Here is a 16,169-nt window from a genome sequence, read left to right on the forward strand (position 1 = left end):
AGCCAGGTCTATGGCTATTCATTCTTCATTATGGCCATTTGCCTAATTTGCAAAAAAAATCTTAATATTACTTATTTTTTTTTACAATTAGCATTTAAACCATGTTGACCTTATTAGGAAATATAGGGCCTACATGTACAACCTGTCAACCTGGCTGGTGCATCTGAGAAAAAGTAACTGTAAATGTTTTGTCAATATGTAGGCCTATAATAGCTGGAAAGACTATTTTGTGGTACTTAAAGGTCTACTGTTAGATGCAGTATTTTGATGAGCATTTCAAATAAGTTTCCAAATTGATTGAAACCGGTACACGGGGTTTGCTACAATGTATCCTCAAATAGCTACATCTGTTACTGTAATCTGTAGAAATTATATTTTTAATAGATTTAATCATAATGTATCAATGCAACATTGTTGCAATTTTTGAGTTCAGGGGCGGGGATTAGGGCCGTGTCGTTCCATCATTTAAGTTTGATTGGTTTAAAAATTATGTCAATCGAACATCTCAAACGTAACATACCCGCCCTGTTCTCCAGAACGAGGAGTTAGGGGAAATTAAGTTGTTTGACAACAACTAGCCAGTAGAAATACTTTTTAGATCACGAGAAAATAATTTTGCACGATAGTGATGAAGTTCGTTAATAGGTGTGGTGTATAGGGTTAGTATAAGTATTACACTTCCCAAAGGATATTTTGTAAACATTTCGAAGTTACCTTCTGAGCTTGGTGAGTTAAAAAAAAAGCTACTGTAGCGTGCTAAACGAGCTAGCTAGCTAGTTGTGAGTTTGCTAATCGTTCGTTGTTTTTAACTAATAGCTACTTTTCGCTTGCTACTAAGATAGCTAGCTAGCAACTTTCTGGAAATTGTATTTGACTGTGTTCTCGTGGTTATTTAGTGTGTTGTCGCAATTTGATTTAGCCAGCCAAGTTAGCGAGACAAGATAAACATTTGGCTGGCTAGCTAGCTAGCTGTCAGTGTCCTACAGGTTCATGCACAATGTCAACAAACTAAGCTATCTAGCAAGCCAAAATAAAAGTAGCTAGCTAATCAATCATCAGTCCTAACTAATCCTCAACAAACTCATTGCCACGGTCTAACTGAAAGGTAGCATACAATAATAGCGATTTAATCAGCACGTTTGAGTGACATCCGGATATTACTTTGGAAAATCACCAGTAACTCATAAAAGAGTTTACCATTTGGCTATGGGTGGGGATGGCCCAATACAGATAGACACCTAGCTAACTTCCTAACATGTAACTCCCAGGGACCCTGCATTAGATTTGACCCAGTTGATTTCTATGATCTGATCATTCTGTTTTCTATTGTCCGATCACAAATATTTTTATTTTACCCTTATCTAACCAGGTAGGCCAGTTGAAAACAAGTTCTCATTTACAATTGTGACCTGGCCAAGATAAAGCAAAGCAGTGGGACAAAAACAACACAGAGTTGTAAACAAACGTACAGTCAATAACAATAGAAAAATCTATGTACAGTGTGTTCAAATGTAGAAGATTAGGGAGGTAAGGCAATAAATAGGCCATAGAGGTGAAATAATGACAATTTAGCATTAACGCTGGAGTGATCGATGTGCAGATGATGATGTGCAAGTAGAGATACTGGGGTGCAAAAGACCAAAAAGATAAATAACATGTGTCAATGTAGCCTATAGCTTAGGCTAATTATGGTGATGGGCAATATGCCATTGTCAGGACATGATTTGATTTGTTAGTCAGAGCCATATATTAATACACTACATGACCAAAAGTATGTGGACACCTGCTCATTGAACATCTCATTCCAAAATTCTGGGCATTAATATAGAGTTGCCACCCCCCCCCTTTTGCTGCTATAACAGCCTTCACTCTCCTTGGAAGGCTTTCCACTAGATGTTGGAACATTGCTGCGGGGACTTTCTTCCATTCAGCCACAAGTGCATTATTGAGGTCGGACAATGATGTTGGGTGATTAGGCCTGGCACGCAGTCGGAGTTCCAATTCATCACAAAGGTGTTCGATGGTTAGGGCTCTGTGCAGGCCAGTCAAGTTCTTCCCCACCGATCTCAACAAACCATTTTCTGTATGGACCTCGCTTTGTGCATGGGGGCATTGTCATGCTGAAACAGGAAAGGGCCTTCCCCAAACTGTGGCCACAAAGTTGGAAGCAAAGAATTGTTTAGAATGTATGCTGTAGCGTTAAGATTTCCCTTCACTGGAAATAAGGGGCCTAGCCCAAACCATAAACAGCCCCAGACCATTATTCCTCCTCCACCAAACCTTACAGTTGGCACTGCATTGGGGCAGGTAGCGATCTACTGGCATCTGCCAAACCCAGATTAGTCTGTCGAACTGCCCGATGGTGAAGCGTGATTCATCACCCTAGAGAACGTGTTTCCACTGCTCCAGAGTATTTGTATTTATTGAGGATCCCCATTAACTGTTACTCTTCTTAGGGTCCAGCAACATTAAGGCAGTTATTTACAATTCAAAATATTAGATAACATTTCATAACACTTTTCACAACACATTAAGTATGTTCCCTCAGGCCACTTCTCTACTATCACATATCTACAATACAAAATCCATGTGTACTTGTCTGTAGAGTGTGTGTCTCTTCACAGCCCCCCCCTGTTCCATAAGTTTATTTTAATTTTTATCTGATTCTACTGCATCAGTTACAAAAACAAGTAGTCAAATGGTGGCGAGCTTTACACCACTCCAGCCACTCTTGGCATTGCACATGGTGATCTTAAGCTTGTGTGCAGCTGCTCAGCCATGGAAACCCATTTCATGAAGCTCCCGACAAGAAGTTATTGTGCTGACGTTGCTTACAGAGGCAGTTTGGAACTCTTGTATTGAGTGTTGCAATCGAGGACAGATGATTTTTACTCGCTTCAGCACTCTGCGGTCCCTTTCTGTGAGCTTATGTGGCCAATCACTTCACGGCTGAGCTGTTGTTGCTCCAAAACGGTTCTACTTCACAATAACAGCACTTACAGTGGACCGGGGAAGCTCTAGCAGGTCATAAATTTGAATTGAAAAAGCCGAATCCACTCATTTGAAGGGGTGTCCACATACTTTTTTTGTGTGTATGTACAGTTGAAGTCGGAAGTTTACATACACCTTAGCCAAATACATTTAAACTCAGTTTTTCACAATTTCTGACATTTAATACTAGTAAGAATTCACTGTTTTAGGTCAGTTAGGAGCACCACTATTTTAAGAAAGTGAAATGTCAGAATAATAGTAGAATTATTTATTTCAGCTTTTATTTATTTTATCACATTCCCAGTGGGTCAGAAGTTTACATACACTCATTTAGTATTTGATTGCATTCCCTTTAAATTGTTTAACTTGGGTCAAACGTTTCGGGTTGCCTTCCACAAGCTTCCCACAATAAATTGGGTGAATTTTGGCCCATTCCTCCTGACAGAGCTGATGTAACGGAGTCAGGTTTGTAGGCCTCCTTGCTCGCACATGCTTTTTCAGTTCTGCCCACAAATGTTCTATAGGATGAGGTCAGGACTTTGATGACTCCAATACATTGACTTTGTTGTCCTTAAGCCGTTTTGCCTAGACTTTGGAAGTATGCTTGGGGTCAATGTCCATTTAGAAGACCCATTTGCGACCAAGCTTTAACTTCCTGACTGATGTCTTGAGACTTTGGTTCAATATATCCACATCATTTTCCTCCTCATGTTGCAATCTATTTTGTGAAATGCATCCGGCCCTCAGGCATCAAAGCACCCCCACAACATGATGCTGCCATCCCGGTTGGGATGGTATTCTTCGGCTTGCAAGCCTCCCCCTTTTCCCTCCAAACATAACAATGGTCATTATGGCCAAACAGTTCTATTTTTGTTTCATCAGACCAGAGGCCATTTCTCCAAAAAGTACGATCTTTGTCCCCATGTGGGGTTGGAAATCGTAGTCTGGCAGTTCTGGAGCAGTGGCTTCTTCCTTGCTGAGCGGCCTTTCAGGTTATGTTGATATAGGACTTGTTTTACTGTGGATATTGATACTTTTGTACCGGTTTCCTTCAGCATCTTCACAAGGTCCTTTTCTGTTGTTCTGCGATTGATTTGCACTTTTCCACCAAAGTACTTTAGTTTCTAGGAGACAGAACGTGTCTCCTTCTGGAGCGGTATGACAGCTGCTTGGTCCCATGGTGTTTATACCTGTGTACTATTGTTTGTACAGATGAACATGGTACCTTCAGGTATTTGGAAATTGCACCCGATGATGAACCAGTCTTGTGGAAGTCTACAAAAAAAAACAATTCTGAGGTCTTGGCTGAATTCTTTTGATTTCCCCATGATGGCACTGAGTTTGAAGGTGGGCCTTGAAATACATCTACAGGTACACCTCCAATTGACTGAAATGATGTCAATAAGCCTCTCAGAAGCTTGTAAAGCCAAGACATCGTTTTCTGGAATTATCCAATCTGTTTAAAGGCACAGTCAATTTAGTGTATGTACACTTCTGACCCACTAGAATTGTGATACAGTGAATTATAAGTGAAATAATCTGTAAACAATTGCTGGAAAAATGACTTGTGTCACGCACAAAGTAGATGTCCTAACCGACTTGCCAAAACTAGTTTGTTAATAAGAAATTTGTGGAGTCGTTGAAAAATGATTTTTAATGACTCCAACCTAAGTGTATGTAAACTTCCAACTTCAACTGTATGTGTGGATCTGGTTACCATAGTGTACTGTAATGTGCATTTTTCAGTGACTGCATAGGCCATGATCTCAGTCAGATCATGTGTGCTGCAGTTTGTTTACGTAATAGCTCATCATTCGTCTGCAATACATTTTATCCAAAGGGAAAGCGGTGCATTTTTTCCCCGTTCTACATCCAGACTCAACTCATCACCTTCTCATCATGCCTTTCCCCTTCGGGAAGTCTCAGAAGAGCCCAGCAGAGATTGTGAAGAGTCTGAAGGAGAACGTGGCTTACTTGGAAAAGCTGGATGCGGCAGAAAGCAAAAAATGTGAAAAGGTCAGGTGGTACTTGAGAGCTGTTTTGAGAGCTAGAAATTGTCTGTTGGCATTTGTTAGTTAGTTGGTCTCTAACGTTTGAACATCAAGGCAGCAGCATCATATAGAAATGGCGTGCGAGTTATTGGATGCGTCTGAAATGGCACCCTAATCCCTATATAGTGCATTACTTTTGACCAGAGCCATATATGGGGTTTGGTTAATAGTGCTCTATATTATAGGGAATAGGGTGCCATTTCAGATGCAGCCCCTGATTTTAACTAAGTGCTGTTCCCTCATATCTTCTTGTCACCAGGTTGCAGAAGAGGTGTCGAAGAACCTGTCATCTCTGAAAGAGGTGCTGTGTGGTACAGGGGACAAGGAGCCCCAAACGGAGGCAGTTGCCCAACTGGCCCAGGAGCTCTACAACACCAACCTCCTTATTGCTCTCATTGCAAACCTGCAAAGGATTGATTTTGAGGTGGGGAAATGTTCTACCCATTAGTTTTGTGTGTGGGGGAAATATATTCAGGAAACGGTAGTCCATAGTGGATGTATGAATCAATACAGAAGAGGGAGGAGCATAAAGCACTGGGGAGTGACTGTGTTCTGTGGGCCTCTCATTCCTTTATCTCAGTATGTTTTTAACATGCGCATAGGGTATCACCCTCCTATTCTTCAGTGATTGTAATATTTATCATCATCGTCCACCAGGGAAAGAAGGATGTGGTCCAGCTGTTCAGCAACATTGTACGGCGTCAGATTGGCACCCGTACGCCCACGGTTGAGTATATCTCCTCACACCCACAGATCCTCTTCATGCTGCTGAAAGGGTGAGTCTTTAAGCTGCCCATTTGCCATCTGTTAGATCAGTAGACATGATAAGCAAGAGGCATCTATTTATCTATTTTAGTTAGGTTTGTCCCCATTTTCATTGCCTTTTTAGGCATTTAACTCCCCTGTTTGTTCATTTACAGATAGGGCTGTTGCGGTGACCGTGTTACCGCGGACCGGCAGTCATGAGTCATGACCACAGTAAATTTCCACGTGACCGTTGTCACAGTAATCTCCTTTTATGCACTCTGGACATGCGCTGGTAGTACCCAACTCGCTCACGACCATCAGGTCGCTAATGGTACTCGGCTCTCTATTTTCCCTCTAACCACTGACATTAATAGAAATGCAATCGAAAATTACATCAAAACAGTATCATGCTTTGAAAACTCACCTCACTGTGATCGATCAATTTGAGGAAAGAAGTTCAACAACAGGTTGGAACTGAGCCAATTCTGTCGAATCAAAAGAATTAGCAAAAAAACAATCCGATTTCGACAGAAATATGGCTGAGACGCAAAGAAAGTTCAAGGAGAGGGGCTACAAGAACGATCAGATTAATATTGCCATTGAGAAAATTCAAAACAAAACGAGACATGACCTTTTTCAAGGTCAGTCTCGCAAAAAGACGCATTCTTGCGTTCTAACTACCCGCTATTCAAAGTGCTCTGAACAAATTAAGGGAATTGTTCACAAACATTGGCACATCCTAAAATCCGATGATAGTCTTGGTAATGTGTTTTCGGACCTCGCAGGGCAGAAATCTCAGAGACCAATTGGTAAACTCTGATTTACCACCCCAAGATATTCCTGAACAACGTCTATTTGCGCCCCTACTGGATGGAAATTGTAAATGTAATGGCTGTGCTCAATGCAATGTCACTTATAAATGTAGATCCTTCAAACACCCACAAACAGGGAAATCGATCTCAATAAAAGGTGTTACTACGTGCTCCACTAAGGCAGTTATTTATCTTATAACTTGTCCTTGTGGTAAAAATTATGTAGGTAAAACAAAGCGCGAATTAAGAGTACGTATCTCAGAGCATCGAAGCACCATTAGGTGTAAAAACTTTTACTTATCCAGTTGCGGCCCACTTCTTGGAGGCAGGCCACTCGATTTCGTCTCTGCGTTATATTGGCATCGAACATGTCACCCTCCCTAGGAGAGGGGGTGACCTTGATAATTTATTGTTAAAACGAGAGGCTGCCTGGATCTTTAATTTAAAGACCCTTGCGCCCTTCGTTCTCAACGTAGACTTTGATCTCAAGCCATTCTTGTGATTATTGTGACTTTGCCATTGTAATTGTTTGTAAACTTGTGTAGTCAAATTAATCTATCATCGTATGCTATTAATTTGTTGTTTGTATGCTGTTCTTTGTATGACATTTTCATATTTGATTATTAACCAATGATATTAGGCCACTCTTGGTCATGATTACAGACACCTATGTCTTTTGACACTATATAAACGAGTCATCCCGCAGTGTTTGTGATTATACCCTGATGAAGACAGCTTGGCTGTCGAAACGTTGGTACTTACATTTTTGCATCTGAGCTCCTAAAGTGTGCGGCTCTTTTATTTTCATGGAACTGAGTGGAAAACATTGGTCGTTGTGGATGTTTTTTCAAAGCTGAACACAACAAAATGGACAGCGCTTTCTAAGGTGATGATTCATTCAAAACGCCAATATTATTAGAGCTTACGCATAGGCCTATAGGAGAGCCCAAGCTAAAAAATAAATAACTGAATGATAAATGATTTGGCCTTTATATGTATATTACGCACAGCATAAAATATAAAGATTTAAGATGTCTTTTTTACATAATTGGTCTAGCCTATACTAAAAAAATTAACAAATACTAGTAATCGCCTTTGAGTGTGCACTGTATAATGCATACATGATGGACTGGTTAACGTATGCTACGCTCCAAACTTTCTATCAATGAGTTTGGGAGAGAACGTATAGGCCTAGGTATTGCTATTGGTTCATTGGCTTACAGAGTTAGCCTAGAATTTATAGTGAATTCAATTTTGAATAGCCTTGTAATAGGGCATTAAATAAAATAACAATTTAGGCTGACATTACTTTTAGCTACAGAATATCTCATCACTTTGAGTTTCCTTTTTCTCCATTCCTTTCTCAAGTATGCAGAGAGGGGGGCTTTCAACAGTTTAATTAAATATGTTTAGTTGTGAACCTATTACTATCGATGTTCCTAAACAGATTTCACTTAAGTTTCCCAAATTAAGCACTGGGTAGTTGCAGGAACAGGGTTGGAGAGCTCCCTTGGGGCGGCAGGGTAGCCTAGCTCCTCAAACAGTGGTTGATGCGTGGAGTGAAATGTGTTCTTATAAGCCCAGACATTTCTATATGCAATCCTGTGAAAGCAGAGTTTTGATGGTTGCCACTAAAAAGAGGAACCCAGCTGCAACTATATTTATTTCTCAGCTGCTCATATTAAGCACATGATTGGAAAAACGAGTGCAAACTTTTTTTGTGAGTTTCTCACATCATCAATAGGCTATAGTTGCATCATGCAGCCCATATTTGTTTTGATTTCTATCTTTCATAACTAAAGTTGCCAAATAACTCTAAATCTAGTCTATAGGACTTTTTTTCAAATGATCACTTTTATGCTCAACATAGCCTCTTCATTTGTGCACTCACTCCGGATGGGAAAAATATCCTTTCTATTTAAGTAAATGGCACTTATTAGCACATTGTGTCTGCTAAATGAACTAGCTTATGGAATGGTGCATAGCCAGATAGCATACAGTTGGCCAACTCATTCTGTTCTTCTGAAATACATTTTCTTCATATCATAATGTTTCTTTATTTATTTTAGGCAGGTTTAATGCATTTGTGATGGTGTATATAAAATGGATTTATTTAGAATTCAACATATTTTTATGTTCCAAAGGCTTGTGTGCGTGGAGGCCTGGAGATGCTAAACATGTTTGTTAATTAACGATCAATTGCCGTGTGACCAGCAGTCAATTTCATGACAGTCATCGGACAAAATTTTATGACCGCCACATCCCTATTTACAGACCCACATGCATACAATCGCAACAGATCCTAAATGAATAATCACCAACAAAACACACCCATGTACTAGTGTTGAGCACTACTGACATGAATCCCACCTTTGCAGGTACGAGAGTGCGGAAGTGGCTCTGAACTGTGGGATGATGCTAAGGGAGTGCCTGCGTCATGAGCCCCTGGCGCGCAGCGTTCTTTTCTCTGAAGACTTCTACTGCTTCTTCCGCTATGTAGAGCTGTCCACCTTTGATATCGCCTCAGATGCTTTCGCTTCATTCAAGGTACACTGCTGCTTTTCTCACTTCTTTATGGCCTATGTGCTTACTATAACTAAGCCTTGTCCGAGCCAGAAAGGCTCCTGCCCTATGTCCAACCTCGTGCATCAAGCTGCCTCACGATACAGAAGTACAGTGGGGCAAAAAAGTATTTAGTCAGCCACCAATTGTGCAAGTTCTCCCACTTAAAAAGATGATAGAGGCCTGTAATTTTCATCATAGGTATACTTCAACTATGACAGACAAAATGAGAAAAAAAAATCCAGAAAATCACATTGTAGGATTTTTTAATGAATTTATTTGCAAATTATGGTGGAAAATAAGTATTTGGTCAATAACAAAAGTTTATCTCATTACTTTGTTATATACCCTTTATTGGCAATGACAGAGGTCAAATGTTTTCTGTAAGTCTTCACAAGGTTATCACACACTGTTGCTGGTATTTTGGCCCATTCCTCCATGCAGATCTCCTCTAGAGCAGTGATGTTTTGGGGCTTTTGCTGGGCAACACAGACTTTCAACTCCCTCCAAAGATTTTCTATGGGGTTGAGATCTGGAGACTGGCTAGGCCACTCCAGGACCTTGAAATGCTTCTTACGAAGCCACTCCTTCCTTGCCCGGGTGGTGTGTTTGGGATCATTGTCATGCTGAAAGACCCAGCCACGTTTCATCTTCAATGCCCTTGCTGATGGAGGTTTTCACTCAAAATCTCACGATACATGGCATCATTCATTCTTTCCTTTACATGGATCAGTCGTCCTGGTCCCTTTGCAGAAAAACAGCCCCAAAGCATGATGTTTCCACCCCCATGCTTCACAGTAGGTATGGTGTTCTTTTGATGCAACTCCGCATTCTTTGTCCTCCAAACACAACGAGTTGAGTTTTTACCAAAAAGTTATATTTTGGTTTCATCTGACCATATGACATTCTCCCAAGCTTCTTCTGGATCATCCAAATGCTCTCTAGCAAACTTCAGACGTGCCTGGACATGTACTGGCTTAAGCCGGGGAACACGTCTGGCACTGCAGGATTTGAGTCCCTGGCGGCGTAGTGTGTTACTGATGGTAGGCTTTGTTACTTTGGTCCCAGCTCTCTGCAGGTCATTCACTAGGTTCCCCCGTGTGGTTCTGGGATTTTTGCTCACCGTTCTTGTGATCATTTTGACCCCACGAGTTGAGATCTTGCGTGGAGCCCCAGATCGAGGGAGATTATCAGTGGTCTTGTATGTCTTCCATTTCCTAATAATTGCTCCCACAGTTGATTTCTTCAAACCAAGCTGCTTACCTATTGCAGATTCAGTCTTCCCAGCCTGGTGCAGGTCTACAATTTTGTTTCTGGTGTCCTTTGACTTTGGTCTTGGCCATAGTGGAGTTTGGAGTGTGACTGTTTGAGGTTGTGGACAGGTGTATTTTATACTGATAACAAGTTCAAACAGGTGCCATTAATACAGGTAACGAGTGGAGGACAGAGGAGCCTCTTAAAGAAGAAGTTACAGGTCTGTGAGAGCCATAAATCTTGCTTGTTTGTAGGTGACCAAATACTTACTTTCCACCATAATTTGCAAATAAATTCATTAAAAATCCTACAATGTGATTTTCAGGATTTTCTTTCTCATTTTGTCTGTCATAGTTGAAGTGTACCTATGATGAAAATTACAGGCCTCATCTTTTTAAATGGGAGAACTTGCACAATTGGTGGCTGACTAAATACTTTTTTGCCCCACTGTACATCCTCTGGACAGGACGTTAGCACTCGTGTCCTTAGTATGATCTGTTATTTCTTTATCTAATATCCTGTTCTTTTCTCTCAAATGTGTTGCTAGGATCTTCTCACGAGACATAAGATTATGTGTGCAGATTTTCTGGAGACCAATTATGACAGGGTGTTTACAGAATATGAGAAGCTACTGCATTCTGAGAATTATGTCACCAAACGGCAGTCCCTGAAGGTACTCTATATCACGTTTGATGCTTCATGGTATCATAAAACACAACATTTTAAAGTTTTGACCTCTCACGTGACTCAATTATTTATTCTGTTACTGAAATATCTTTCTAACTTATCCTAAAAGCAATGATGACACTCCTTTATATTACTAACCAAACTGTTTTGTAGCTCCTGGGAGAGCTTCTTCTGGACAGACATAACTTCACTGTGATGACCAAGTACATCAGTCGTGCAGAGAACTTGAAGATGATGATGAACATGCTACGAGACAACAGCCGCAACATCCAGTTTGAGGCCTTCCATGTCTTCAAGGTGTGTAGAAATCTTTTATTAAGGGATCGGCCAAGGCTGAGGGTACAGATTCTGGCCTCATTCTCTGCTTGTCCTACTTTCCACCGTTTTGGGTTACTTGACCTAAAATACATGTTATTCACATTTTCATCCCCTAATCTATCATTCTCAGTCTTTATAGAGGATGCATAAATATTAATGCTGTCTTAAAAGTTAGTTAACTTCATACTGTTGTATTATTCTAAATAAATGATTCCATTAACATATACTAAGGTATACATTTACCAGTTAACCAACTAGAATAGATGTCAGGCTATGGCACTCACGCTGTAGCACTATTCAATTCAAAGACTGTCCGCTCTGGTCCTAGGTGTTTGTGGCCAATCCCAACAAGACTCAGCCTGTTCTGGACATTCTGCTGAAGAACCAGGCCAAGCTGGTGGACTTCCTGAGCCACTTCCAGACAGATCGCTCTGAGGACGAACAGTTCTGTGATGAGAAGAACTACCTGATCAAGCAGATCCGTGACCTGAAGAGGCCCCCGCCACCAGAGGAGGCGTGAGGGGACAGGCAGGGGGACGCCAGTTCAGAGGTAGAGGGTGAGAATGATGGTGAGAGCGAGCGAGGGAGTCATGCTTGACTAGAATCTATTACTCTTCCCTTCTCTTAACTTCAAACATTGTACAATATATTTTTCCTAACTCCCTCCTCATCCCTTTTTAAGTTTCTAATGCTCATGTGGGAACGGAGGTAATTTTTAAGGCGCACACAACAAGAGTGACCCAAGAACAGTTATTTAAACCCAAGAACAGCTATTTCAACCAATTCGTATGAATCAATGCACTTTGTCAGATGATGTTATATTGGACCTTAAACACGCCATTATTCTCTTAAGCACAGTAGCACACCTGAGCAATTTCCTGGGAAATTAGGATACGTGGTCAACATAAAAACGGAATAAACTCTTGACAAGAGGCAAAGTCTCACCAAACTTTACAGGAAATGTAAAATGGATTTGCAAGCTTTTTAAAAGGCGATGTCCTATCTGATATTTTAGGACCTAGAATTTTTAAATCAAGATATTCTTTTGCTGGCGTTATTCTATAATAGTTAACATTTTATTTTGTAACTATCTTGATTCTAACACCACACTTAACAAATTCCATAATATCTTGGTTTATTGCTTTATTTAAGAGCTCTTTCATTGATCTGGGACTTTTAATATGTGGATGACCTTAGTGGTATTATTCTTTGCTTGGGATAGACACTTGGGTTGAAGTAGGTCTTTAGTTGATAACTATGTAATTATCTTCAGTCCAGCTCCTAACAGCATACATAGTGACAATAGAAAGCTCAAAGATGCGAGTCCTCTGCATCAGTTGTCCTAATAGAATCCATCAGAGATGGCAGTAAAAAAAATATGAAACCTGAATCGATGACATTTGTGAGGTAGGAGCCAGGCTGGTAGGAAGCCAAGGCTGGTAGGAAGCCAAGGCTGGTAGGAAGCCAAGGCTGGTAGGAAGCCAAGGCTGGTAGGAAGCCAAGGCTGGTAGGAAGCCAAGGCTGGTAGGAAGCCAAGGCTGGTAGGAAGCCAAGGCTGGTAGGAAGCCAAGGCTGGTAGGAAGCCAAGGCTGGTAGGAAGCCAAGGCTGGTAGGAAGCCAAGGCTGGTAGGAAGCCAAGGCTGGTAGGAAGCCAAGGCTGGTAGGAAGCCAAGGCTGGTAGGAAGCCAAGGCTGGTAGGAAGCCAAGGCTGGTAGGAAGCCAAGGCTGGTAGGAAGCCAAGGCTGGTAGGAAGCCAAGGCTGGTAGGAAGCCAAGGCTGGTAGGAAGCCAAGGCTGGTAGACTAAAATAGACTGTCAGATAATGCTGCAGGGTGACCATAGGCAGCCATCCATTCTTTACTCTGATTGATCCCAATGTTGGCACTCTCTTTTTCCCCGCCAGTTTTCATATGCAGTTAGGAACTGGTGTGAGATAGGAAGATGTTTTTTCTTTCAGAAATTATGACTTAATAATATTGCTTTGCAGACAACTGATAAGATGTATCCTCCCAAGAATATTACTAACACATATCTTATCGGACAACAATAATGCAACACAAAAGTAACACTGTAATGTTGCAGTGCAACAGAATCTGCCCGAGCTCTGATACTCCTAAGATGCTTGTAAGCGTGGGCTTCCATGAGCTGCATGCTGTGTTTCAGGCCTCACTCTCATGCAGTTAGATGCACTGGTCAGGAAGCCATTGCAGAGGCCTGTGATTGGACCCTTTTTTTTCAATTTTCGCCTAAAATGACCTGTAGCGCATGACCTGAAGCAAGGATATGCATATTCTTGATACCATTTGAATGAAACACGTTGAAGTTTGTGGAAATGTGAAATTAATGTAGGAGAATAACATATTTAGATCTGGTAGAAGATAATAAAAAGAAAAAAAACATGCATTTTTGTTCCATCTTCGAAATGCAAGAAAGGCCATAATGTACTATTCCAGGTTAGGCACAATTTAGATTTGGCCACTAGATGGCAGCAGTGTATGTGCAAAGTTTTAGACTGATTCAATGAAACATTTAATTTCTGTTCAAAATGTTGTATCAAGACTGCCCAAATGTGCCTAATTGGTTTATTAATACATTTTCAAGTTCATAACTGTGCACTCTCCTCAAACAATAGCATGGTATTCATTCAAGAATTTAAGCTTCCTGCCCATATTTGATATGTCTACTGTGTGTCCTGGGAAATCTTCTTGTTACTTACAACCTCATGCTAATCACATTAGAGGGGGTGGAGGGGGGGGGGGCACTGATCCTGTAGAAGTTAAACACATTAAATGTTCCACATAATGACCTGCATTGTCAAACTTGAAGCCAATTGGGATGATTTATGTTGAATCCAAAGCACCAAATTGGCCACATTCTCTTAATGGGTGTTCGACTCTATCAATAATTACTTTGTAAATTGCCCAGATGAACAAAAAAAAGAGTATCTTGAAATGACAGCATTTTTACCTTACCTGGTGTCACTTAAATTGCATAATAACAGATTACAAAAATATATGGTGTCTGTTTTGCACAATTCTTGTATATACCTCATGGGGTTTTGAGTTCATAAGTGCTGTGTTCTCTACTTTCCTTGACAAGATATTTGATTTGATATTTTGGATGAACAGCATTGGTTTGTATTATGCATGCTAAATAAATCAATGTTTTTGTTTGAACTTAAGCAGGGAGTGGGACCTGGTTTTCTCTTAGGGGAAAGACTTCAACTAAATGTATTTGTTGGGTGCCTCATGTCAATTCATAATGAATTACAGGATTGGCCCCACAAAAGTATGAATGTTGCCTTACTTTCAGATTTTTTATTTGATTGTTAAGACCATGTATGTGCTCAATTTTCTTAACCAAAGGTCATTAGAGGTAGAAAATAATGCATTTCAAGTCCCAAACATAATGCCAACTTCACAGGCCCAGATAAAATTAATTTTAATTGGTAAATAATTAACTGCAAATGTGATAAAAAACCATGAATGGAATACTTCTGGACTAGAGACGGTATTCTAGGACTTTTGGAAAAAGTGCAGTTTAGTACTGTAGGCTTAATCTGGGTCACTATAATCAGCCCACATACTATTATTTATTGGAATTTCAGATCACCTGTTTTGTGGTACACCAAGCATTAATCAAAATGTTTTATCACAACTTCAAACTGAATAATGTCTTAGAGGAAATCAAATATAAAGCTAAATGTTTCAGATCATTTTCAGACCTCTGGTTACTTGGCTAGTATAATAACTCAATGGCAATATAAAATTATCAAGGCTAAATAATTGTTGGGTGATTCAGAATTTTCATTTTGAACTTTAAAATGTTTATGCTTTACTTTTTTCACTCTGTTTCCCATAGGCTTTGTGTATCTGATTTATTTTTTACTGTGGGAAAAGATTAAATGTGTACATAGCTTTATTTTAAAAGGTGAATGTGTGGAAACATTAAAAAAATTTAAGACGCCACTTTGTGTTTTTATTACAAGGTCTCCTCTAGGTCTCTCTGTAGAGCTATAGCATGCTCCAACAGAGTCCTCCTGCCTCTGTATTTTAATTGTCAGCTGATTTCCAAGCCTCTTGATATCCAATGTTAGTCTCATTCTCTCCTGGCTTCCTGCGCTTCTTTCAACACTTTCTTTTCAGTTTCTCACATAGCATCCTCTTCTCCATGGTGTCTTTGGCCTCGGTTGCTTGTGCTTGAAGCTGGACAGATATCTTGTGTTCCTCTGCCTGCAGTGCATCCTTATGCAGTGTCCTCCATGCAGCCTCCTGCCTGGCCAGGCCCAGCTGCTCTTCCAGCAGGCCTAGCAGATACTTCCTCTCCTCCCCTTTTCTCTTGGCCTCCACCACTGCTTCTCTCAGCCTAGCCCTCATCCTGTATCTGTCCTACTCCACCTCGTGGACCCCAATGTCATGATTGTTCCAGATACACCTACTGCTCTCCGCCTTTCCGTCCCTGCTTGTGGCCCTCTTGCTCAAAGCCGCACTCTCCAAGTCTTCTTTGATGATCCTCTGAAACAGTGCCTCCTTTCTCCTCTGTTTTACCCGCTGTAGAGTAGCCTTGTAGATGTCCTGTCTATAGAGACTCCTCTGTGTATGGAAAAGGACAATAATGGCTCTGTTACCTTGAGCGCTCCAGCCTTCCCAGACCAACAGATATTGTTCTCCACCAGAGTCAACAAGGATGGCCCCCTGATTCACAATACATTTTCCATCAGTTGTCTCCCCTTTCTCAACCTTGGCCTC

At 40.7% G+C, this 16,169-nt stretch overlaps 1 protein-coding gene across 2 annotated transcripts; it reads left to right on the plus strand.

The window, feature by feature from the left end:
• The first annotated feature begins 510 nt into the window (after nucleotides 1–510).
• On the plus strand, nucleotides 511–15,389 carry LOC112234694 (calcium-binding protein 39-like). 2 transcript variants are annotated; one of them, XM_042314790.1, is made up of 8 exons: nucleotides 511–726; nucleotides 4,832–5,007; nucleotides 5,302–5,466; nucleotides 5,700–5,818; nucleotides 8,980–9,148; nucleotides 10,965–11,090; nucleotides 11,258–11,401; nucleotides 11,751–15,389. In XM_042314790.1, exons 2-8 carry the CDS (start codon nucleotides 4,891–4,893, stop codon nucleotides 11,940–11,942), a joined length of 1,032 nt encoding a protein of 343 aa, XP_042170724.1. In that variant the 5' UTR covers nucleotides 511–726; nucleotides 4,832–4,890; the 3' UTR covers nucleotides 11,943–15,389. The 2 variants fall into 2 exon arrangements, with proteins under 2 accessions (XP_042170724.1, XP_042170731.1); XM_042314797.1 differs by having other exon boundaries at nucleotides 4,868–5,007.
• The last annotated feature ends 780 nt before the right edge of the window (nucleotides 15,390–16,169 follow it).

This window comes from Oncorhynchus tshawytscha, linkage group LG03 (genome assembly GCF_018296145.1).
Source record: "Oncorhynchus tshawytscha isolate Ot180627B linkage group LG03, Otsh_v2.0, whole genome shotgun sequence".
NCBI classification, from domain to species: Eukaryota; Metazoa; Chordata; class Actinopteri; order Salmoniformes; family Salmonidae; genus Oncorhynchus; species Oncorhynchus tshawytscha.

Coding starts and splice junctions, on each gene's coding strand:
- LOC112234694 (XM_042314790.1), top strand. CDS start 4,891: ATGCCTTTCCCCTTCGGGAAGTCTCAGAAGAGCCCAGCAGAGATTGTG. Junction 5,467..5,699: donor TGCAAAGGATTGATTTTGAG/GTGGGGAAATGT, acceptor ATCGTCCACCAG/GGAAAGAAGGATGTGGTCCA. Junction 11,402..11,750: donor AGGCCTTCCATGTCTTCAAG/GTGTGTAGAAAT, acceptor CTCTGGTCCTAG/GTGTTTGTGGCCAATCCCAA.